The sequence below is a fragment of the Astatotilapia calliptera genome, chromosome 3 (assembly GCF_964374335.1).
Source record: "Astatotilapia calliptera chromosome 3, fAstCal68.1, whole genome shotgun sequence".
Taxonomy (NCBI): Eukaryota; Metazoa; Chordata; class Actinopteri; order Cichliformes; family Cichlidae; genus Astatotilapia; species Astatotilapia calliptera.
In genome coordinates, this window is record NC_137424.1 from 17,979,635 (window position 1) to 18,006,248 (window position 26,614).

The 26,614-nt window shown below is 42.1% G+C and overlaps 2 protein-coding genes and 1 long non-coding RNA gene across 3 annotated transcripts in view; all 3 read right to left on the minus strand.

Moving 5' to 3' along the window:
- LOC145422991 (protein NLRC3-like) overlaps positions 1–26,614 on the minus strand; it is a 146,781-nt gene that overhangs the window by 31,658 nt on the left and 88,509 nt on the right. The window lies entirely within an intron of this gene.
- On the minus strand, positions 93–7,804 carry LOC145426163 (protein NLRC3-like). Its single transcript, XM_080299700.1, has 3 exons — positions 7,762–7,804; positions 866–2,705; positions 93–273 (listed from the first exon to the last, which is right to left on the minus strand). Exons 1-3 carry the CDS (start codon positions 7,802–7,804, stop codon positions 93–95), a joined length of 2,064 nt encoding a protein of 687 aa, XP_080155826.1.
- On the minus strand, positions 17,513–26,055 carry LOC145425306 (uncharacterized). The gene is made up of 2 exons (XR_013905971.1): positions 25,534–26,055; positions 17,513–18,939 (listed from the first exon to the last, which is right to left on the minus strand). It is a non-coding gene; the product is annotated as an uncharacterized LOC145425306 (long non-coding RNA).

The window sequence follows — 26,614 nt, forward strand, 5'->3', positions numbered from 1 at the left end:
CAGACACATCCTGAACATTTAGGAACTAAAGAAAGTTTCAAACATCAAAGACCTGAAATATAGAAAAACAACAACAGCCGCAGTCAGTGAACTCACCTCAGAGTCTCCAGTCGACAGTTTGGACTCTCCAGTCCAGCACACAAAAGCTTCACACCTGAATCCTGCAGGTATCTGTTTCCACTCATGTCCAGCTCTGTCAGATGGGAGGGGTTGGACTTCAGAGCTGAGGCCACAACTTCACAGTGAGACTCTGAGAGTCCACACCGAGTCAGTCTGTGATGATAGAAAATATAAAATGTGTTATTATAAAAGCAGAAAATCTGCATTATAAACACAGACTGAATGTATATGAAGACAAAACAGAGTGAGGTCATAATCTGATGAATCTGCTCTTCACATCTGTGCTTCAGCTCCTCTTACTGTGTTTGACATGACACAACGATTGAGTCTCTCTCAGACCTGCAGACTTTTAATGAGAATCTTTGTTTGGCTTTAATCTGCTTTTGGCTTTTTCATGGATTTCATGGATGATTTGAGTGATTTCCAGCAGGACACTTAAACATGTCAGTGGACGTCCTAAAGAACATATTCACTGATATGAAACGTGTCATTGAACAGGATTAATATCAGTGGAAACATGGTGGAAACAGCTGTGACTGCATGGATGTGACACACTTCAAATCTGTTCTCCACTCTTGGATTTGGGATCCATGGAGCTGCTGCTGAGTCTGTACAATAAAGGAATGGTGTGGAAGGTTGCAGCGTACGGACACAAACACTTTGTGGTTACAATCTGATTTTATTTTCAACATTAAACTACTAACCTACACTGATCAATGATGCTAATGATCACATCTGGACTCACCCAGCCTTTCTGCAGGTCCTCACAGCTGGAATCAGTCTCTGTCGTCCCCAGTCTGATGTTTTGTACTTCAGCAGGTCAAACTCATCCAGAACCTCCTCTGACATCTGCAGCATGAAGGCCAGAGCTGAGCACTGGATCTCAGAGAGTTTCTTCACTGATCTGTTCTCTGACTTCAGGAACTCTTGGATCTCCTGAAATAATGAGAGGTGGTTCATCTCCATCAGACAGTGGAAGATGTTGATGCTTCTGTCAGGAGAGATTTTATCACTGTTCATCTTCTTCAGGTTGTTGATGACTCTCTGGATGGTTCCTGGACTGATCTCTGTCTGACCCAGCAGACCTACTAAGAGTCTCTGGTTGGACTCCAGACAGAGGCCATGAAGGAAGCGAACAAACAGGTCCAGGTGGCCATTTTTACTCTGGAGGGATTTCTCCATGACTTTAGTCAAAAAGACATCCAGTGATGTGAAGCTATAAGACTTGAACATGTTCTTAAAAAAAGATCTGTTTTTGTATTCTTCTCGGAAATTCCCTAGAAAACCTTCCACCACCTTTGTCTTCCTGTTGGTGTGACAGTGGAACATGTAGACAGCAGCCAGAAACTCCTGAATGCTCAGATGAACAAAGCAGTAGACTGGTTTCTGGAAGATCTCACACTCTCTTTTGAAGATCTCTGTACAAACTCCTGAGTACACCGAGGCCTCTGTCACATCCAGACCACACTGCTCCAGGTCTTCTTGGTAGAACATGATGTTTCCTTTCTCCAGATGTTCAAACGCCAGCCTCCCCAGCTTCAGAAGAACTTTCCTATCAGCCTTCGTCAGCTCCTGTGGACTCGTCTCACGTCCCTCATGGTACTTGTTCTTCTTCCTCTTTGTCTGAACCAGCAGGAAGTGTGAGTACATGTCAGTCAGGGTCTTGGGCAGCTCTCCTCTCTGCTCTGTAGTCAACATGTGCTCCAGAACTGTAGCAGTGATCCAGCAGAAGACTGGGATACTACACATGATGTGGAGGCTCCTGGATGTCTTCATGTGTGAGATGATTCTGCTGGACAGCTCTTCATCACTGAATCTCCTCCTGAAGTACTCCTCCTTCTGGGCGTCAGTGAAGCCTCGTACTTCTGTTAGCCTGTCAACACATGTAGGAGGGATCTGATTGGCTGCTGCAGGTCGGGAAGTTATCCAGACGAGAGCCGAGGGAAGCAGATTCCCCTGGATGAGGTTTGTCAGCAGCTGGCTGACTGATGACTTCTGTGTGACATCAGACAGCAGCTTCCTGTTGGTGAAATCCAATGAAAGTCTGCTTTCATCCAGGCCGTCAAAGATGAACAAAAGCTGAGAGACAGCCAGCTTCTCTGCTCTGATCTTCTGTAATGTTGGATGGAAAACATGGAGCAGCTCCAGAAGACTGTACTGCTCATCTCTGATCAGGTTCAGCTCCCTGAATGAAAGCAGAACCACCACACTGACATGTTGGTTCTCCAAGCCCTCTGCCCAGTCCAGAGTGAACTTCTGCACTGAGAAGGTTTTTCCAACACCAGCCACGCCGTTGGTCAGAACCACTCTGATGGGTCTCTGTTGGTCAGGTAAAGCTTTAAAGATGTCCTGGCACCTGATTGGAGCGTCATGGAGGGCGTCCATCTTGGAAGCTGTCTCCAGCTGCCTCACCTCATGTTGGGTATGAACCTCTTCACTCTGTCCCTCTGTGATGTAGAGCTCAGTGTAGATGGTGTTGAGGAGGGTTCTACTTCCTGTTTCATCACTTCCTTCAGTCACACGTTCACATCTCCTCCTCAGACTGATCTTATGTTCATCTAAAACCTCCTGCAGACCAACATCTGCTGAAAGAAAGAAAAACAATGAGACTAAAGAGAAAGAAAACTCTTCAATGTCTGAACAACACAAGAAGTCCAGTTTTCAGAAATGAGTCCATCAGCAGACAGATGTTCAGTCTTACTTTGTACACAGCTGCTCTGACTGGCTGTCTGCAGTCCAGCTCTGCTTCTGGATCTTTCTCCACACTGTGCAGAAGCTCTGATGGTGACACAGAAAAGTCACAGTGGAGATACTTCTGTCCACCTTTGATTAGACTCATTATAAAAAGGAAAACAAAGTTTGAACACAGTCATGTTTCCAGTTCACTGACTTACATTTATTCCATGGACACTCACTCTAACCTGAAGCACAGCTACAACCCAACATTGTTGAGGCCTCATCTCCTCCTTTCCTGACTGTAGAGGTTAAATATGCAACAACCAACAAATAAAAGAATTTGGTTCATTTCAAAGAAATTCACACGGTGACCAAGTAAAGTAACCGTAGTAAAGGAGACAACATCCCGTTGATGGTGGGATTATTTGAAAGATTTGCTTTGGTCACGTCACCAAATGCAGTTGAACCACCCGTGGATCCATGTTTGACCATTCTACCACTCTGAGCTCTGCTTTTTAATCATTTTATTATTATCATCATTCATTTATTCATTCTTTGGAGGGGGGCTATTTCCTAATGCCGCCCTAATAAGCTGATGTTCAAGGGGAAATATAACAGAAACTCTTTCGGTGTTATTCATTAATAAATTAACAGATAAACTGTGAAGAAGAAAAAACTGAGATTTAAAGGAGAGAGTGAGAAACTTGATCATCCATCCTCATAATACATGTTTATCAGTATCTGCTGTGACCATACTGCAGTAATAACTACAAGTCTACATTTCTGTGACTGTTGATCAATCACAGCAGGAATCTGAGCTCATCTCTGCACACAGAGCAGCTTCAGCTCTGGGATAAACTGCTCGCTTCACGTCCTTCTCAGCTCACAGACACTCATCCTGATATTTTCCTTTAACATTTGATGGTATAATTCATCTGAGTTTACACTTTATCTGCATAAATACAGAAAAACAGACCCAAACACCAGAAACCATCAGTTTCACCATGTAGAATATATTGTTGTTTCCTTTTAATTCAGAGAAAAACTCTGATTTGGATTTTCTCTGTTCTCTTTGCCACAGCCCATCCCAGCAGCAGCTGAAGCAGCTGACTGTCACAACACTGAATAACACTTTAGGAGGAATTTCAGAGGTCAGTAAAGCTCCAGTTTCAACATCAGTTAATTAATCATAGTTCATCATAAATGTGAACCTGGCTGGCACACATGTTAATGTTAGCCATTTAAATATTAGCAGTTAGCTGAGGCCACAAGAAGAAGAGGCCCTAGAAGAACAATGGATGATAAGATTAGATTTCCAAGACTAGGCAGAGACGTGTTTTCCTTTACTGTCTCTTACAGAGGAGGGAGCAGATACCAGACGAGGTCACGGAGGTACGGGGAGGATTCGCAGCAGACAGCAAGACTGCCACGTCCATGCGAGAGAGCGATGGCTACGATAATCTCTGTTTTTAAGATAAGAGATAAGATAGAACTTTATTAATCCCTCGGGTGGGTTCCTCTGGGAAATTCGACTTCCAAAAAGCACAGCAACGACCGAAGTTACAGTTACAGAATTGTTTTATTTTATATATATATATATATATAAATACAGAGACAGATATAAATAAAATATACAAAGGGGATAAATAGAATAAATAGGAATAAAAAATAAAATAAAAATACAATGTCTCCCTATATAATGTTGTACAGCCCATGTGAGGGTTATCCTCTCTGTGAACCAGATGCTTGATTTCACACAGAGGTCCACCAACTGACTTTGATCAGTTATGGAACGATTTACCTCGACAGGCTCCTTCACTCGCTGCTTTTAAACCTCCTTTAAAACACACTTTTACTCCCTGACCTTTGACCCAGTGTGACATGTTGACTCACTACCTCAGACAGCTTAAAATAGTCTTTTTGTTTTTTGGTGCTGCCTAAAAGAACCGTAAATATCTGTCCTATATACAGTTATGTTCATATATTTTTGTGCTACATCAGGAAACTCAAAAACATAGTTTTTAATATTTTAATCCTTATTTTTAAAACTTTTTTTGTCATTTTTCTGAATAACAATTTAGGAGGAACGTCTTGATGCATTCTCAATCATCCAGGAAAGTAAATCTCCAAAAGTTGATTCTCTTCATCTGGACGTAGCGTAAATGTGTCCCAGCTGGACTTTTGTCAAAGCTGGAAAGGCTCCTAAAGAAAGTTCCAGTCGATCCAGGAGAGAAGGACAACCGCTGCCTAAGAGAAAACCTGTAGCTATCCCATATGTGTCAGGAGTGTCGGAGCAGCTGAGTCGCATTTTTTCTAAACACTGGGTCTCTGTGGCTTTTAAACCCCAAAACACGCTGCGCCAAAAACTGGTCCACCCCAAGGATCGGGTCCCCCGACACAAACAGAGTAACATAGTGTATGCTGTTAAGTGCAGGACGATTGGCAGGATTTATACATCGGGGAAACCAAACAACCTCTGGCTACAACACAGAAGAGCCACCTCGTCAGGCCAGGACTCTGCAGTCTATTTACACCTACAGGCCAGTGGACACTCTTTCAATGATGAGGATGTAACATCCCGGACAGGGAGGAACGCTGGTTTGAAGGCGGAGTCAAGGAGGCCATTTACGTGAAAAGGGAAAGACCATCTCTGAATTGAGGAGGGGGCCTAAGGGTACATCTGTCACCATCTTACATGCTGTGATTGCAGCCATTCCCCAACTCTCTGTGAATGGTACTCATGACCATTGATCAGTGGTTGTTGATCAATGGTCATGAGAATTGCATAATTAAGATTAAGGAACTGACCTCACAGCCCATTGTTCCTTCAGTGGGCTGGTTTCAGTCATTATGCAAATGTCCTGTTTATAAGATTGAATCCTGCAGTCAGCTGAGACTGAAGGAGTCACCTGGATGAGAGACGAAATGTTTCTCCCACAAAACGCTACGTCCAGATGAACAGAATCAACTTTTGGAGAAAGAAGTTGAATCAGTATTTCAGCTTTAAGAGGGTATTTTAACACAAACATCAGTCCTTCTACTTAAGTATGTTTGACACTTTGTTTACGCCTAAATTAACTTTACTGTTAACGAGTTTTCATGTTTCTGTAATCCACCAGTGTGCTCATGCTTTTTTAAGTGAAAACATATTTTTAATGATCAAATATAATTATGTTTGTTATTTGTGGAGTTTAAATGTCCTTGACAGAGACAGATGATGATCATTATCCTGCACTGTGGTCTCAGGTTTGGTCGAGCTAGCACAAAGAATGGCTATGTTGAACTTCCTCCTGGGATCTACACTAAGAAGTGAGTCCAACATTAGCAGGGTCTCTTTCCTTTATCTGATTCACTTTAGCATTCACAGTCACGTGAAGCTTGTTATTAACTCGATAAGTCAACCCAGGGTTTCAGCTGAGCGCTCACATGAAACACATGGTGTTGGCAGCATCTGATCAATCATATTCATGGAGACGTGTATCAGCAACAGAGCAGCTGAGTTTGCAGAAGGAAGTCAAACTAAACCACAGGAACAATATGAGGAGATTACACACATAATAAAATACTAGCAGTAACACAGCTGCTGCAGACAAATCAGTCGTGTGATCGTGTGTGAGAGGAGAAGGACTGTAAAGGAGTTTGGTGTTAAAAGCTCTGTATGAATGTGGGAGACTTTGAAGGGCTTTAAAAAGGCCAATATAAAATAAAAGGCAGCAAAACTGCTGAGTGTGAAAGTCACCAGACTTATCAGACCTCTGTGATTAAGACCTGTAAGAACACCTGTTTGTACTTGTTGGCATTATATCAAACACACACGTATATTAAGCCTTTGTTTGAACTCTGGTTGAATTTGTTACTTTCAGACTGTGAAACATCACAGAGGCTGCAGCTGCAGATCTTTTATTCACCTGGAAATTTACTTTAAATGTTAGATGGAAAATGTATTGCTCAGTTTCACCAAAGTAAGAACAAGAATCCATAAACCTTCATAAAGACAAACATCTCCCAGAACATTGAGCTGCTGAAGTGTCACTGAAGGGAAAAACTATTTGTCCTCCTCCATCCAGCAACACCTGAAACACCTGAGTGGAAGCTCCTCCCTACACTGTGTTTGAAGCAAAGCACAAAGGAGACACCTGCTGGAGCAGCTGGAGTCCTACAGACACTCAGCCTCTTCACTACACAAACACCTCCTACAACATCCACTCTTTCCACTCTGACTGCTGTGTTTGTGGAAACACTCCAACACACACCGCTTCACACACCAACATAGAAATGTGTGTGAAAAAGAGCTGAGCTGATATTAAACATGAGGATTTATTCAAAAATACAGAGTCAGGAACAACATCTAGACACACATTACCTCTCAGCAGCAGAAGAACATCCTTTAAAGTAAACACCAACATCCTTCGACTCGTTGCTCTTTAAGGAAACACAGCTGGGTTCAGGTCCAGGAGATTCTGGCCTCTTATTGATCCTAAGAGAAAAACAATAAATGTAACAGCTTCATGAGACAGGAAGGAAAAACTGGAAACATTAAATTAAAGACATGATGAACAATCTCATAAAAATAATGTACTTACTCTTTGTCACATAACAGTCTTTTGTTAAAGTTTACAATAACACCCTTGCTTAGTCTTTGCTCTGTACTGCAGTACTTGCACTGGTTTCACTGGACGAGTCTGCATGTGAATCTACAACTGATCTGACATTGTGGCACAAACACAGTAAACAAACACTACGAGCACCTTGTTTCATGTGCAGTGGCTTTCTTCTCATTCTGTTACTGAACACTGTATGAAAAGCCTCTCACTGCCAGCATCCTTCCAGCCCCACGACAACAAGACCAACTCACATCTTCACAACACCAAGAATTTTTCCCCTTTTCTTTGGAGAAACTGAGAAGCCAATAGGATTGTAGCTCAAACTTGCCCACAGTCCTGCTTCATCACTGCTCACTCCTACCTGTGTTGGTGCTGAGTGGACAGTCATAGCCTGCTGCTAGCATGAATGCTAAACGTACTGCTGTGGATGATCAGCAGAAAAACATGTGGTCAGTTTGACTGTTTGCTGTATTTAAAGTGTTTTTCTCAGTTCGTCTGTATTCAAAGTGCATTCGGGGCTTTAGCTGACAGCTCTTTGTGCTAACAAACTAAACTCTCTTAGTTTAAGCCAACAGACCAAACACAAAGCCTGCTGCTGCCTCCATGGGTTAGCTTGTGTGACTGGTGTTTACACCAATGAAATCTAAATCACACTACAGGGAGTGCAGAATTATTAGGCAAATGAGTATTTTGTCCACATCATCCTCTTCATGCATGTTGTCTTACTCCAAGCTGTATAGGCTCGAAAGCCTACTACCAATTAAGCATATTAGGTGATGTGCATCTCTGTAATGAGAAGGGGTGTGGTCTAATGACATCAACACCCTATATCAGGTGTGCATAATTATTAGGCAACGTCCTTTCCTTTGGCAAAATGGGTCAAAAGAAGGACTTGACAGGCTCAGAAAAGTCAAAAATAGTGAGATATCTTGCAGAGGGATGCAGCAGTCTCAAAATTGCAAAGCTTCTGAAGCGTGATCATCGAACAATCAAGCGTTTCATTCAAAATAGTCAACAGGGTCGCAAGAAGCGTGTGGAAAAACCAAGGTGCAAAATAACTGCCCATGAACTGAGAAAAGTCAAGCGTGCAGCTGCCAAGATGCCACTTGCCACCAGTTTGGCCATATTTCAGAGCTGCAACATCACTGGAGTGCCCAAGAGCACAAGGTGTGCAATACTCAGAGACATGGCCAAGGTAAGAAAGGCTGAAAGACGACCACCACTGAACAAGACACACAAGCTGAAACGTCAAGACAGGGCCAAGAAATATCTCAAGACTGGTTTTTCTAAGGTTTTATGGACTGATGAAATGAGAGTGAGTCTTGATGGGCCAGATGGATGGGCCCGTGGCTGGATTGGTAAAGGGCAGAGAGCTCCAGTCCGACTCAGACGCCAGCAAGGTGGAGGTGGAGTACTGGTTTGGGCTGGTATCATCAAAGATGAGCTTGTGGGGCCTTTTCGGGTTGAGGATGGAGTCAAGCTCAACTCCCAGTCCTACTGCCAGTTTCTGGAAGACACCTTCTTCAAGCAGTGGTACAGGAAGAAGTCTGCATCCTTCAAGAAAAACATGATTTTCATGCAGGACAATGCTCCATCACACGCGTCCAAGTACTCCACAGCGTGGCTGGCAAGAAAGGGTATAAAAGAAGAAAAACTAATGACATGGCCTCCTTGTTCACCTGATCTGAACCCCATTGAGAACCTGTGGTCCATCATCAAATGTGAGATTTACAAGGAGGGAAAACAGTACACCTCTCTGAACAGTGTCTGGGAGGCTGTGGTTGCTGCTGCACGCAATGTTGATGGTGAACAGATCAAAACACTGACAGAATCCATGGATGGCAGGCTTTTGAGTGTCCTTGCAAAGAAAGGTGGCTATATTGGTCGCTGATTTGTTTTTGTTTTGTTTTTGAATGTCAGAAATGTATATTTGTGAATGTGGAGATGTTATATTGGTTTCACTGGTAAAAATAAATAATTGAAATGGGTATATATTTGTTTTTTGTTAAGTTGCCTAATAATTATGCAGTAATAGTCACCTGCACACACAGATATCCCCCTAAAATAGCTCAAACTAAAAACAAACTAAAAACTACTTCCAAAAACATTCAGCTTTGATATTAATGAGTTTTTTGGGTTCATTGAGAACATGGTTGTTGTTCAATAATAACATTATTCCTCAAAAATACAACTTGCCTAATAATTCTGCACTCCCTGTAATGTGTCCTCCAAGGTGTTTGGTGGGAGCACTGAGTGAAACATAAGAGCTCTGGTAAAATAACAAACAGGGCTGTGAGAGCAACTGAAGTGATAAAAATACTGTTTAAAGATAAAAAACACTTTGATGTTCTCTCGTCACCTAACAAAGTCCAAACCCTGTGAACTATTTGAGCTTTAATAACTGTGGATTCAGGTATCCTGAACCCATCTTTGGACATTTGTAATTAAATATTTTAAAACTCCATCAGAGACTCCTGATGTGGCTGTTTGGAGAAGGAAAAGAGGGACAAAGTGCAGCGTCGAGCTGAGGCTTCATTCACTGCAAACCTACAGTTATGTTTTCTTATTTCTGCTGTTTGCATGTTCACAGCTGAAATAAAGCTGCCTCTTTGACTTCATCCTGTTGTGTTTGGGTCCAATCCTGCCTGCCACACAGCGCTACAGGACAAAGTCTAATATTTTTATCTTTTTAATGAATCTTTGGTCATATTTATCCAGGAAAACACAAACATGTAAAGGAGTCATCACAGGTCTCTGACCTCGTTGGTCCAGGTTCACCACTGAAGTGTGGAGGTTGACCTTTGGACCAGTCACTCCTCACAGACGGACAGCTGGATCCTGCAGACTGTGACCTCTGACCTCTGCAGACACAAACATGTTTTATTCAATGATCAATTCTCTGATAAAGTGATTGAAGCAGCTGTGATCACACAGACTGCAGATAATGCAGCTGTTTCCTGTCAGTAACAGTCCTCTTAGATTAGAGTTCAGCTTTTTACAGGAAAACAAATGTCCCTGAATGCAACAGTGAGACACAGTCTGCCTGTGTGGCTGTGATAGCTGCCGTTAGGAGCGCTCATGTGTTTGCAGTTAGACGAGGAGATGTTACCATCATGGACACGTTAACAAATCCTGCAGCATCACGTGGCACAAACACTTTGTGTTCCTGTCATCTGCAAGCAACAGGAAGTTCATTAATAAAGGCGGGATGGAGATGCGACTGTGATGGTTCTCCTTCATCCAGCTGTTACACACATCTGGGCTCACAGGACGAGCCTTTGTCTAATACAGCAGCTGCTCTCTGAACACTTTTCTGAAGAGGAGCTGCACAAACCTTTGTTTGCTTTCTAGAGCAGCGTATCAAAGTCAAACTACCCACTGCTAGCAGCTGTTTCTATCATAGTTTAGGATCCAGATGTGTGAGGTCTAGATTTACACCTCTGATTAAAATACATAGTTAAAAACAGCCAATTGAGTCCAAATGTGTCTTAAACCAGATAAACTGACAGTTACAGCTGAGCCTGTGTGTCCTTGGAGACACTGCTCTGCTACAGAGATGCATTTTAGAAACCAGGAAACATCAAAATAATTTAAATCAGAGAGTTCATGTTACTAACAGCTCACCTCTCTGCAGCAGAGACTTTGAAATTAATGAAGTCATCTTTAGACGCGTCACTCTTACAGGACACAGAGCTGGGTGGAGGTCCAGGCTGGTTCCTGTGAATAATGATGGAGCAGTGATGTGAGTGCTGAGCTGTGACATGGAGAAGAGTCATGGACAGTTAGAGATGGTCATCTCACCTCTGAGCTTTGGTCTGGCTCTCATGTTCCCCACACAGAGTGCTTTTAGAGGGAGGGGCTCCCTCCTCTCTGTCCTCACACTGATCCATGCTGCTCAATTCACATCAGCTCACACACACTTTCTACCTTCACCTGCAGAGGAAACACAAATCAGCCCAGCGACACACTGACTGACCCACTCAGCACCCACTGATTGATTCAGACACGTTTTAATCCCCAAAAGTTGATTCTGTTCATCTGGATGTTTTCAGTGGGAGAAACGTTTCATGACTCATCCAGGTGACTCCTTCAGTCTCAGCTGACTGCAGGTTTCCAACCTTATAAACAGGACATTTGCACAATGGCTGGGAGGTCATGACCATTGATCAACAACCACTGATCAATGGCCATGAGTCCCATTCACAGAGAGTTGGGGAATGTCTGCAATCACAGCATTACTAACCTAACCCTTACCTGGATGATTGAGCATCCAGACACTTTTTAATATTTTACTAATTTCTGAAGCTTTTTACCAACTTTGATCAAATTGGTCTGCTGTCATTTTATTGTTGACAAAAAGAGATTTTGAGTTTGACTGTTGACGTTTCCATGTGGGACTGTTGCTGCAACACCAGGATGTTACTACAGAATACACTTTATATTGTGAGCACTTGGATGTTAGTCCAGTGGTCCTAAACTGACACACCTGCACCTGGATTCATTCTGACCAGATTTTAGCCCAACAGTGTTTCATACTTAATACATCAGACACAAACTCTGCAGCTGTCATTGTCATCAACTGCTACTATGTAAGGAGTTGTTTTGATCGAAACTATATGTGACGTAGCAGAAATATATATACACATGCAGCTTGTGATTTTTTTTCAGAGCTGTGGGTGCATGATAGCGCCTAACAGTTCTCCGTTCCCGGGAATGTAAAATAAAGATCATTTTTTGAGTTTGACCACTTTGAGCCCAGTTTTTCTTCGCCGCCAAAAGAATGCAAAGAACTGAATTTAATAAGACGATCAACTGCGCCACAACATTCACGAAAGCGAAAGTAAAAGCGACGGAAGGAAACGCCCAGAGAGGCGTTTGAGGGACGGTCAGAGTCAGGAACCTCAGAAACGCATCAGGCTGGAGTTTAATTCTGTTTTCATCTTTAGAAACATCTGGAAATAGTTATAAAAACGCTGCGTAATAAAGAAAAATAGTGTAGATTAGTTTGAGTTGTGTTTAGCTGAGCTGTGTCTTTAATCTGAAGTTCATTTTGTGGAGGAGCAGCAAGACTTTCAGTGTTACTCTCAGAGAAAGCCTCCCAAATGTCTGTTGTCTTAATAGTGGAATTATCTGGAAAATGAACCAGTTCTTATGAGCTGCTTTTCTGTATGAGCAGTCAAAGCATTTTATACAGCGTGCTTCATTCACACAAGCACTTCTTTTTCTAACAATGACACTATGATGGATGCATCGGAGAGCAAGTCGGGGTTCCACATCTTGCCCAAGGATACCGTGGCGTGCAGACTGGAGCAGCCAGGGATCAAACCTCCAACCTTCCAGTTAGTAATTCTACCTGCTGAGCTACAGTCTGTACTTCCTGAACAACACACCCTCCTTTTGTTTCTTTATTTCCAGTAGCAACCAGGACCATAATGAACCCTGACTCCAACAGACACTCAGGATCCACCTGCCCAGTAAGTCACCCGCTAACTGCAACTACCAGAGCCCTGACCTTCTGCAGAGACGAGTCACACTGAACACAGCAAGTGTCCCTGCTCTCAGATACAAAACCTGCCTTTAAAAGTTCAGAGTAATGAAATCAGCAGTTCTGATTCTAGAATCTGTAGTCTCACACACATGTGCAGAGCACTTTTGTTGTTTTGGTTCACATCAGGTGATATTCTGCTGCAAACAACTAATGAGAACATTTTATGAAAGCTTTGAGTGTCCATCAGGATCCTGTAGAAACAGCTTCCATGTCAAAGATCAATATTCTGAATTCTGTTTTGAAAGAAAAAGATTTCTAGAAAATTCTCTAAAGAATTCACCATCTGTTTTGTTTTCTAAAACAGATGGTGTTTTAGAAGCTACCTGGTTTCTCCACCGGTTTTTCTTTATTTTTTTTTTAAGGAGGTCTGGTTTCCCCACCAGTTTTTTAATTATTCTAAGGAGGTCTGGTTTCTTCGCCAGTTTTTAAGGAGGGTTAAGGATGGTTGCTCCACCGAAAGGAGGTTTTTCCTCTGCCGCTGAGGGCGTTGAGTGTTTGGTTTATCCACCAATATGTAAGGAGGATAGAGCTCTCATTGGTGGGTAAACGCACGTGTGAGCGAGTGCGGGCCAGACGTGGTCTGTGTGAGTGTGACTGATTGTTGTCTTGTAATGGGGAATAAACTGGGTAATTCTGCCTTGAAAGGGGATGGAATACATTGCAAAGTATTCACTGGGCAGCACGTAGTATGTAGATCATTGAAGGAAGAAAGTAATGAATTTGTGCACAAAGCAGATGGAACAGTGAGTGTGACTGTGTCTGACGTCACTGTGTGTGTGAGACACAGAGAGGTGTGAAAGACAAACATCCAAACTCAGCCTGCAGTTCTGTTCTGTGATTCTACATTTGACTATCCGTTGAGTTTGGTGTGCACTTCTGCTTTGTTCAGATGCATTTAGATACATCACCTCCACTCTGGGTGGCTGTAGCTCAGGTGGCAGAGCAGGTCAGCCACTAATCAGAAGGTCGGTGGTTCGATCCCAGGCTGCACCCTGGCTGCATGCCAAATATCCTTGGGCAAGATACTAACCCCGTGTTTGCCTACTGGTGGTGGTCAGAGGCCCCGGTGGCGCCTGTGTCCGGCAGCCTCGCCTCTGTCAGCGCGCCCCAGGGCAGCTGTGGCTACAATGTAGCTTGCTATCGCCAGTGTGTGAATGTGTGTGTGAATGGGTGGATGACTGAATGTAGTGTAAAGCGCTTTGGGGTCCTATGGACTAGAAAAGCGCTATACAAATGCAGGCCATTTACCATCTCCTGTCTTTCCTTCTCTACCATTGCCTCCTAACTGCGGATGGGCACCGGTATCTGATGTCATTATGGCACCGGGTCTGACATAAACGGTAGTAACCAGACTGAAAAGCAGTGCACATTTTGGTGCTTTTTTTCCTGAGATGTCATACACTTTGGATTCTAGCCAATCATTTTACCTTTCCAAGGATAGTAGGCGGGCCCCGGTACGTATGTTCTTTTAGAGCAGAGCGACAGATTAAAAATGCCCAAGGCTAAGCGGTCAAAGTCTGGCTGTACTTCACAGCAAAAGATGCAAACTCAGCAGCCTGCAACAAGTGCTTTAAGCTGATACTGTGCAAAGGAGGTAACACCTCGAATCTGGTGAAACAGGGAGGCTGTAGCTCAGGAGGTAGAGCTGGTCACCTACTGGTCGGAAGGCTGATGGTTCGATCCCAGGCTCCTCGTGCCAAGTATCCTTGGGCAAGATACTAACCCCAACTTGCTCTCCACATTCGGAGTGTGAATGTACTTAGAAAGCACTGAGTACAGATAAAGTGCTGGTGTGATTGGGTGAATGTGGCATGTTGAGTACTCTGGGAGAGTAGAAAAGCGCTATATAAGAATCAGTCTGTTTACCATGAAACACCCGGCGACGCATAGTGTTTTTTTTTTAAAGCCGAGAAATGCACCGTATTTGATAGCTTCCTGCAAGACCTCACACCGAGCACAACTACTGCGGGTGTGGTGCCTGTTATCGGACACGGAGTTAGCAACATCCCCCAAGAACCTGAAGAGGAGAGTCCTGGCCCCTAGCCCTGCCAGAGGAGCAGAAATGATGAGGATGATGACGGCAGCAGCAGCCGTTCTTCTCTGCGTGTGTAGCTTAATGTTGTTTGTGTGTAATTTACGTTGAGTAGGCTAACCACGTTATTACATTAATGTAAGGTGAACAAGCAAACACCGTTGTAGTTACATGCTGCTGTCTTCTTGTTTGATAGAGTGATACCATATATGCCCTATAGCTGCACAAAAGGCTAACATTGTTATCTTTTTACAAAAAAAACAACAAAACATGAGCGGTTTCAGGACAAAGTTTGTGTTCTCCATTCTTTAAGCACCGGTTCCAACCAAAGGAGGTATCTTGTATCAACAGAAAAGGCTAACTTGGTTATCATTTTGCAGAAAAAAAGAGACTGCTAAAAATAAAAACATGAGAGGTTTTTGGACAAAGTTTGTGTTCTCCATTCTTTAATCACTGATTCGAGCACCGATTAAGCACAGGCACTGTTTCAAAAGTACCGGTTTGGCACCGGTATCGGATAAAACCTAAACGATACCCATCCCTACTCCTAACATGCCTCCTTCCTCCTCTTCCTTTTCTTTCAGCCATCAGTAGCATGACAGTCTTATTCATTATGATCCACACATTTTATTTGGTAAAGCTTTAGTTCAGAAGGCCCTTACTAATGCAACACTCCCCATTTACCCAGGCTGGCACTTGGAGTACACTGGCTTATGGCCCCTTGTGCCAGCATTAGTGCTTTCCTCCTTTCTGCTGCTCACAATTCACCGATCACACTTTGACTATTACCATTAAAGGCTGCAGAACCTGCGTCTGAAGCCTCTGGTTTAAAAGAGTTCAAATAAATAATCCAGCTATAGTTGTCAGTATTTCCACTGCTGCACAGGAAAAAACTTTATTATAAAATAAATAATAAGAAATAAACTTTATTTTTCAAACACAAGCTTTACACAACTTGTACGTTCACACAAGCACTTTTTCCATGTGTCTAAGTGTTTCCTGTCGAACATTCACCAGGACACCATGCAGACTGGCATTAAACCACCAACCTTCTGGTTAGCAGGTGACCTGCTCGACCACCTGAGTTCCAGCCACCTCATCAAAGTGACCAATCACATTAGAATCCTGTCCTGCTTTGGGCTCCGCCTCCAAACCATCCAAAGCGGGTTTATTTGCACCATGTATGCAGGTAAACTCAAACATCCATTCAGCTGCTTCAGAAGGAAAATGTCAGCTTGTGGTTTCAGTCACAGGAAACCCACAGGTTAGAGTCCAGCCAGAGGGCTGCTGTTGTTTATCTGTAAAGTCTTTACATTTACAGAAATAAATAATTATGTGGACACATCTGGATCATCAGCAAACATGAAACCAGGTGACCACCAGGACCAAGCTGACTGCTGACACAGAGTTCATACTCTAACTGCTAGCTGCTCTGCTAGCTAAGTTAACTGATGTTAAAGGTCAGAGTAAAGAAATGACGTGATGCTGCTGGGAGTGACACCACAGACTAGCAGCATTTAGTTACTCAGCATATAATGCAGTTAATCTGAAATCTCTTTTTCTCTCTGAAACAAAGTGACAGCAGACTGAGTCAAAGACAGAAACCTTATTGAAACACCAAATATTCCCCGGCTTCACTTCCTGATCCAGGATTCAAAGAGGACGTTGCACTTACTCAGCTTCTTCCCATGAACGTCTTCCCTCTGCAGCTCTGCTGTCTGGACCAGGTCTGTGTAGAAACAGAGACAATCTTCTGCTTCATCAGTCCTCTGTGTCTGCAGGCTGAAGTCACATTAAACACTTCACACCAGCAAAGAGTCTGAAGCTCAAAGGTCAAAGGTCAGCTGCTGCACCTTGTGTGATATTGTTTGATCAATAATTAACCTGCAGCAGGTTTCTGCTCCAACTCCGACACACTGAACAACCCTGAGAACAAATTAGAGGATGTGGGTGTGTCTGCAAGCTTCAATAGTAAACACCTCACACCAGCAATGAGTCTGAAGCTCGCAGGTCAAAGGTCAGCTGCCACACTGTATATAATATTTCAATATGTATACAACCTGACTGTGGGTGTGTGTGCAGCCATAAACAGTTTAAACATTAAACACTGAACCATAAAAGAAGCTTAAGCTGCAGCTCACAGGTCAAAGCTCAGCTGCTGCAGCCAGTTATGACTTTACATAAATCATCATGTTTTCCCTCTCAGCACTTGGGCTGTTTTGACTCAGCTACACTATGGCAAATGGCCAATGGTTCCACAGCTGTTCTTGTTGTGTTAGGGCTGAAAAGCCCGACTTGTTCTCCTCTGCAGGTCATCAAATGCACCACAGAAGTTTGTATTTGCAGAAGCCTGTGTATGTTTGATGGCTTTATTATTCTCTGTTCAAAGACAATAAATGTGGAAAATGTCTCATGTAGTATCAGCGTCATTTAAAAATGACAGCAAACATTTAGAGAACATGTGCTGCTGTTTGTCCTTGTAACAGGGCGGCCCTTAGCGGCTGGAAACACAGTGAGACAGACCAAGGCAAGTGTAGTGGAACAAAGTATTTATTTGCTATATGGCTCTCCTTACAACAATTAACTTGTCGAGCTTCTTCACAGCACAAAAAATCCACCTCTAATGACAACTGGCAGCCTTAAATATGTTCAGCTGTCACAGACTTAACCATTATTCCACTCTCAGGTAAATTCTTAAATCCCAACCTTCCACCACAGTATACAATATATTAATTAGAATAAATAAATACATAAATACATTTCCACATTTACATATTAATAAATATTTCACACTTAATGTTACACCAAACCCAATATTATAAAAACCCAGAAACCCAAGCACAAAAAGATTCACCACACTCTCTTTACCAATGGTCTCTCCCGGAACCTTTAAATGGTGTCTGGACCCCAGGGGAAACATTTGCCCAAACACCTTGAAGAGGACACAGGCAAGAAAGGTGAGTAATCATTAACTTACAAACACTTATTTGCACCACTTTTATCCCTAGATTTCACACACACGTTTGCATTAGTTTTCCTCACTGGTAAACCTTAATCACAATCTCAATCACCATTCTTCTCTCCTGACAGACAACCACCACATTCCTTGATGAGGAGCAGCTGTGCAGGATCTGAAATAAGGCTACCAACTGATTTTAAAATTCCCAATAAATAGTCAATAAATATTTAAACTTCTTGTGTGCAAATCCATGCTTAAAGTGCAATGCTCATAAATTGCTTGATAAGGTGCTTTTAATAAAGTGAAAGGTGTGCTCTAAAGTGCTATACATATAATATAAATAAATACAGTCAAGTCTGTCCCGTATTCAGTAAGTGAAAATGAAATGAACAATAAAAGGTGAATCAAATGGACCATTACGGCAAGGCTGGGATGGTCAATTTGGTAAAGTAAATCCGTTGGGCATCTTTCTTTGCCTTTAGACAATAGTTCTGATGGCAAAAGAGCCAAACGGGACAGGCACAAAAAAAAAATAAAAAATACAGTAAGGGAGTCCTCTTCCTTACATTTCCTCCTCCCTCTCTTGAGCGCGAAGTGCTTCAGTCCTCTGTCATCCTAGATAAACAATCAGCAACCACATTTGACTTCCCTGGCCTATACTGGACCGTAAAGTCATAAAGCTGCAAAGACAAGTACCATCCTGCAATGCGGGCATTTGCATCCCTCATGCGGTTCAACCACTGGAGGGGACGATGATCAGTCTCCAGAGTGAAGTGACGTCCCAGAAGATAATACCTCAAGGCCTCAATAGCCCATTTCATGGCCAAGCACTCTTTCTCCACCGTCGAATACCTCGTCTTCCTGTCGAGTAGTTTCCGACTCAGAAACACCACAGGCCTTCTTTCACCATCCACCTCTTGCTGAAGGACAGCACCAAGGCCAACTCCTGAAGCATCAGTTTGCAAGATGAATGGCTTGTTGAAGTCTGGACTGTGTAGAACTGGATGTGTGCAAACTGCTTCCTTGAGGTCTCTGAATGCTTGCTCACAGTCTTCTGTCCAACGCACTTTGTTGGGGGCTGAGCCTTTTGTGAGGTCATTCAGTACAGTGGATCGCTCTGCAAAAGAAGGTATGAATTTCTGGTACCAGCCTACTAGACCCAGAAAACCTCTCACCTTCCTTTTTGTTGTCGGAACTGGGAAGGACTGAATTGCTTCAATCTTTCCAACCTGCGGCTTTATCTTCCCAGAGCCAACTACAAAGCCCAAGTACTCCACTTCTCTCTTGGCTATGGAGCACTTCTTGGGATTGATAGTCAGTCCAGCCATTCTGATGGAGTGTAGCACCTTCTGTAGGTGAATGACATGCTCTTCCCAGGACTGGCTGTTCACCACCACGTCATCCAGATATGCTGCAGAGAATGCTGACACATCTCTCAGTACATGGTCCATTAATCGTTGGAATGTCGCTGGTGCACCTTGAAGCCCAAATGGCATGACTTTAAATTGGTACATACCAAAAGGAGTTTTGAAGGCTGTCAGCTCTCTCGCTTCTGGTGCCAAAGCCACTTGCCAGTATCCTTTACACATTGCTCAAACTCTTATAGCCTCTGGTGCCTCCACCTTATCATAAAAGCCTAAACATTCACATCCTTTCTCTCACACGGCGCCTAAGCTACGACCTTGGCTCCCCGTTTATCTGCTCCTGCTGAGATGGGGCAGAAAACTCCAGTATGTTCTGTTCTCTTCTAATCAGACCAATAAGGTGATGACTTTCTGCAAACAGTATTTCTTATAACTCAGCAGTATAATGCATCATAAAACAATATCATTCATCCACAATAAATCAGCAGTCTAATGTAATGCAAATCAGTTTAACAAATGCAATAGTTATCATCTTCTTCTAATTCAGGAGAATGATGCAAACTAAAACTACATAATTCACAATCTTTAATTAGGGGTATAACATGGCATAAAATAATATTATAATCTAACAATTCCCCCTGATGAGCTCGTTAGAATAATGAGCTCACCAACACCCTATAATCCAGTGTCGCCGGGTTCATCTCTTCTCACTCCTGAGGCCCTTTGTCCCCCTGAGGGGCGAACCATATGTGAGATGACCTCTGTGTTTGCGCAGTTCAGATGCAAGAAAAACTATTATTCCAACAATAGCAGGTACAGATGACACTCCCCAGTTCTCCCACAGCTTTATTTTGGTGCTACCTTATACCCTTCCGACGTACTCAGACTAGAACCTCTGTCCAAGGAGCTTTTAGCCTTTATTTTATTGCTGCAGCTACCAGTGTCTTCCAGTTGGGTGATCCTCTGCTCTTCATTCTTCAACCTCAGGGGTTAGACAACCCTTCAGTCGTGGCACAGATCAGGGGATTATTCTGCCCCGATTTCAAACAACGATCTGTGTATCCTCCAGAAAAAGATCAGGAACGCGTCCCCCTTTTTGCCCAAGAGCCTCTCGAACTTCGTTGGTCTGGTGTTCCTGGATTTCCCTTCATGGTTATTGCTGTGTTTATGGGATCCATCCTTTTGTGGTGACTAGCTGGAGCCCAAACGCCATGACACTTGGACCCAGTTGATGTCTCGGCAGTCACTGTGTCTGTCTCTGCTGCGGAGGATCCTCGCATATCTGTGACCTCGTCTGGTGTCTGTCCCTTTCTCTGTAAGAGACAGAAAACCAAAACACCTCTCTTCCTAACCCTAATAATCTAATGTTGTTATCTACTGACCTTCTAGTGATTCAGAATTGGTCTAAAACATTCAGAATGTCCCAGGGACTTATTCTAATCATATCCTATGTGTGTGTAAGCGTGTTTGCATTTAGCCCTCTGCACTCAAGGCATTTCCTACACTTTATCAGTCCGGACCATCACGCCGAACGAAGCTTATGACCTTCAAAAGGCCGAGTGCCAACTCATCATAAGCACATTTGCAAGGTGTGTCTGAAACTTATTGAAACCACTCTTTTTAACAAAAGATAAACAAATTAACAAATCTTCTAAACGCTATTCAGTTCATTTCAATGATTGATGCTTACACATGGAAATAATGATTTATGCTTCTCACTGATTCTCTACAAAAGACCGGAAACTTCTCGGGCCGCTATTAGCTTAAGCTTTACCATTCCTAAGTTATTAAAGACACAAATGAAGTTATAAAAATGTTCAAATAATCCTTGTTTGATGTTAAAACTCAACTTCCCCCCCCCCTTTTTTTGACACATTCCAATGTGTCAAATCAACGGAGCTAGAACATTCAAAGAAAAGGTTAGGCAGCTACAAGGTTTCCCAGATTGTTAAGTTGATCTGCGTATGATGCTCTGACTCAAGTATATAATCTTAAATGAATGTCATTTAATTAACTGCCACTATTTAAAACTTAGCTTAAAGACATAATTGAATAAAAATCACAAAGAATAACATGATATCAATGTTATGTAAGCGCGTGCGGCCCTCTATGCTCGAAGTCACTCCACACCATAGATCAGCCAAACATCGCGTTGACTGTAGCTTTTAACCCTTATTAACTTGAGCACAACTCTATAATGAGCAACAAACTGCAATATGTCTGAAAATGATCATGGTTACACCTGCAATAGAAGATCGTATGATTATCCTGACACCTGTAAATAGAAAATTAACCTGCGGTTATAACAATCACTGGAACACAAATGTTAGTACAATGTCAAAAACTTCAATAAATGTTTAATGCAATGCTAGTTATATGATTCTGATGCAATAATAAAGCTGATGCCAAAATAAGAGTAAAACACCCCCTTTTATCCCGTTTCACTTGACACATAAACGTTTATAAATGCCTCTTTTAAATCTTATTTCCCCCTGATCTCCCCTTACTGACCACAGCAGGGGAAACTCCGCTATGAGTCAACCATGAATGCAGCTCACCTGATTCATCACTGAGCTCCACCGTCACTGGCGTCTGACAGGGTGGCGCTGCATACTCTTCCTTTAATGTCACTATTTTCAACCTGTTGATTAGAGTGCTTAAACCTGAAGTCGACTACGTCCACAACAAGTCAATACAGCTGTAAATGTGGCCAATTATCAATCTATTACCAATCAATAACAACAGATAAATTTTATTTTATGCATGCTTTCAGTCAACCACTCACCCAGAGGATCTCCAATCCCAGAAAATTCCTTCTCCTCAGTCAATGAGTCTGTCCTCCTTCCATGGCCTGGTAACTGGTCCATCCAGAGCCATATGATCTCAAAATATACATACAACAAGCCAAACCACACCTTGGTCACACCAACCCTCCTCCGCCCTGAAGATGTTCAACGCCATCTTAGTCTGGACTGTCAAAGGTGACTTTAACGCTGGCTGTTCCGACAATCCATTTTATAACATTTCCTGGTCAGATTCGCCAATCTCTGCACCAGGGTTTTAAACGTTTTGCCATCTTCATTAGTTTTTATTTTTATTTAGCTTCGACTCCAGATTTTCAATTTTTACCAGTTGTAATCAGTTTTTACCAATCAGTCGCTAGTTTAGTCTAGTTTTTATTTTCTGAACATCCTTAATTTCAGTTTAGTTTTGATTAGTTTCAGTTATAGTTTTAGTTGTGTTTTGCAAAAATTAAGTGTAACCAAATCCCAGTTCCATCATATCAATCATGCTCTTCCGCTTATCCTTGGGTATTGAGACTATTAACTCTTGCAGCACCGGGTGTTCCTAATTTTGGTTCAAGTGAATTGATAAACTTTTTGAAGGCGATTGACTCACACAATTATTTAGATGTCCCAGTCCTGTTGTCTCGGGACGCATCACGCTGCCTTATCTGGGGTTAGCTGTTTTCTGGGGATGCTGGTTAAGTGGGGGAGCTCTTCAAGGAGGGGGGGGGGGGGGGGGTGCTCCCCCTGATGAGCTCTTCAAGGTAAGCTAGGTTAACCTTCTTGTGTGAGCTTTTCAAGTGCACTTCAAGGTTTGTGGGAGTTTTAGTTTTATAAATGTCCCTCATAACCCCCTGATGACCCAGTAATTCATTTTTGCACACTGTAGTACACATTTAGTTTTTTTCTTGTAGCTCTCATACTCTACTTGCCACTCCTCTAAGTCCTGATGTTTCTTAGAGAGGACAACAGTACCTTTAAAATTATATCACATGTGTGGGGGTGTGGCCTTGCCAATTGTTTTCCCACCTTTTCAAAATGGCTGGCATGCCCACCAGCACATTTTAAGGAAGAAAGAAAGGTAAGCTTGATATTTACATTTAAAATGTTTTGTTAAACTCAGATTTTTATTAATTTTCAAAAAATAAACATCTAGTAAATAATTTGAGGGGTCTTTAAGAATTAGGCTTATTGAGTTTCACAGAGAACATGACTAATTTATTAATGTGTACTCTAGTGCACGTCGGGACTTTGTACTTATATTTATTTCACTTTTTCCTAGTAGACAACTCTTTAACAAAGGCAGAGAGAATTCTTAACAGAATAATTGAGCGAGATTCAAACAGAGATTTTTCAGAAGATGAGAGTCATGTGAGCCAGATAGGAGAGGGTGAGAACCCAGGAGGAGCCACACAAAGATTATCGAGATGCAGTGGCAGATGTGATAGAGAAAAACACAGGGCCACCTGAAATCTGTCGTCCTATCTGGTCCAAAACCAACATGTAGGAGAATCTGGAATTTTTGCTTTGAGTTAAAAATAAAATATGGGTAAAATGCAGGAATGATTTCCAGTATAGTAAAAAATAAGAGTCGCATTTATAGCTGAATCCATGACACCTGATTGTTTCTACACGATCACGTCTTTGCTGAAAGTTATCAATGATCTCAATGTGCAAAAAGAACTCCCAGTATCTGGAGTTCAAGCTCCTCTTGGCTGAGAAACCAGGGACAAACATGTGAACAAGACCTGAATAATACCAGTAATGAAGAGTTCTCTCCAAAAATCAAGAAAAGGAGGCCCCAATCAGATGAGAGTGTAGCAAAATATGGTTCCCTCCACTTGCCTGAGATGGTTAACAGTCCAAGGCATTTCAGTTGTAGAATGGTTGGGTGCAACAGTAAAACATATGTGAGATGTGGGAAGTGCCAAATGTTGCTTTGTGTCTCCAAATAAAAAAATCACAGTACTTCCTCAGATATCATAAATGAATTGATTTTTGTGAAATAGAAAGCCCAGTGCAATCACTTGTTCCTGAACCAATGGCTTACAGCTAGTGAAGTGTCAGTGACTTCTAAGTTGGTCCCTGATCTACATTTTTATTATTATATTGTTATATAAATAAGTTTTAATATCCTGCTTACAACAAATTCAGTGGAGCTTTTAATTTTCTTAAATAGCTCTTGAATTTTGTTAGTTTCACATTCGTGATCAATGAACTCCCCTTGTGCACTGTAGTGCACATGTTGTAAAATTTAAATAAAATTAGTTAAAAACAATTTTGTTTTTGTAATGTGTTTTTTTTACCGTCCCAACACTTGATTTATCTGAAAAAGAAAAAAAGAAAAAAGGAAAATGCTTTTCCTTTTTTTCTTTTTTCTTCCTCCCTGGGTCTCAGGAGGACATTGTGTCTATCTTACTTTTAAATTGCTGACTATTTCAAGAAAGCACCCAAAAGACGGGGACCAGTGTTTATCATTACATATCTCCATTTTGAGTGTGGCAAGTCTATCATTCCCCTGTTATTCATAGACCTCAGTGGAGGTTTTTGTTTTTTTGTTTTTTTTACCTCTATAAAAGTTAATTGACTCTTTACAGTGACCTGCTATGGTTAATAATAACCTGCTCCGTCATGAGTGGAATCAAACCTTTTCTTCACTTTAGCATTTAACATTCCCAACCATATAATATGATACATTAATCGAACTACAGCTACTAAAAACACAATTTTCTTAATGCAAACATCAGTAACTCAAAATTAGCAACCAAAGGGTTCAGTCTGCAGTTCACACTCATGTGAAGCTACAGCCTCCCCCCTTAGTCTCTATCATCCTTCTGTTCTTGCAAAAACAAAACAAAGCAAGACAAAACATCCACCCTTCTTTTACAGGCTGGGTGAATTGTTGTGGACATTCACTAATCCTAAAGTCGGTACCGTTTTTGTCTCAATATCAAGTCAGTTAAACTTTTAGTCGTCAGTCCGTCACAGTCCAGTCACATGCATACATCCACACACATTCATACCAGATATTGCTGATAATGGAGTCTCACGCGCAACCTATTCGAGCCTCCATCACCAGCAAGATGACGTCATCATTTTGAAGGAAACAGTTCCTTGTTTTTGGACTGGATTGACTCGCTGCAATCCTTTTAGGCTCGGGACTTCTCATTCGATCAGTGTCCCATATAAGTGAATTTCTCCCAAGCTCATTATAATCATGGAGAAAAATACTTTGCGACTGTTTTCAGTAAGAATATTTTATAGCGCTTTAAAGTTCAATCTCTCAGGCCTGGATTAAAGAGCTGATTTGTTAAATCAGGAACTCACAAAATACCAAAATATCACCACCGGTGGATCATACAGTGGGGCAAAAAAGTATTTAGTCAGCCACCGATTGTGCAAGTTCCCCCACTTAAAATGATGACAGAGGTCAGTAATTTGCACCAGAGGTACACTTCAACTGTGAGAGACAGAATGTGAAAAAAAAATCCATGAATTCACATGGTAGGATTTGTAAAGAATTTATTCGTAAATCAGGGTGGAAAATAAGTATTTGGTCAATAACAAAAATACAACTCAATACTCACCAAATACCAAACAGGTAAGGTGTAATTGAGCCATAGTGCTTGGTCTCTTTGTCCGATGTAAATCAATTGCAGTTAGAGGCTACATTAATTTTCTTTCTGTAAGCACTTATTGAAATCATCTGAGCACATTACAAGTACATATTTGCTTACTCTGTACGCTCAAATGTGACCCGTTATGGCCACTAGAAAAAAAGAGGAGGCCCGAAAAACAGGTGGGGGTCCTCCACCACCACCACTCACAGAGCCTGGCCACTTGGCTTCCACATTTGTGATAATGTTGGCAGCATCACATATGATCTTCACAGTGCAGAGAACACAAATTAGCATCCATTACTATAATGAAATGATTTGTTAGTTTGAAATGCTACAGGGAACTATGTACCTGCACATTAATGCTGTGGAACAACTTCCTGTTCACATAGTCTCCTTCATTTACTGAAGGAGCAATGATTGGAATGTGAGTGCCATCTATACAGCCAATCACGCCTGGGAACCGTGAAAATAAATGTAAAATTTAAGTAGTAGTTCAAGTATCACCACACCATGAATTAAATTTTGTTCATCCTGCTACCTGCAATTTTGTGGCATCCCTCTTTGATAAATCTTGTGGGTCTATGACCGGGGAACACCACAAACGAGTACAGGAGACGTTTCAGTGCAACTGTAACATTCCTGACTGCCCGACAGATGGTAGCCTTGGAAACGTGCTCAGCGTCACCAATATTATACAGAAAGCTCCCGTTTGCAAAAAACCGAAGTGCAATACAAATAATATGTACAGAACAGAGAATGTCCACGATGTGTCACATGAGCAATATTAGGCCTGAGGATGTTATTCAAATAACTTATAGATTGTGCTGAAAAACGGTAACGTTCACACAGGAAATCATCAGGAAATGATAAAATGTCCGAACGCGCTCTAATCACTCTCTCCCGGC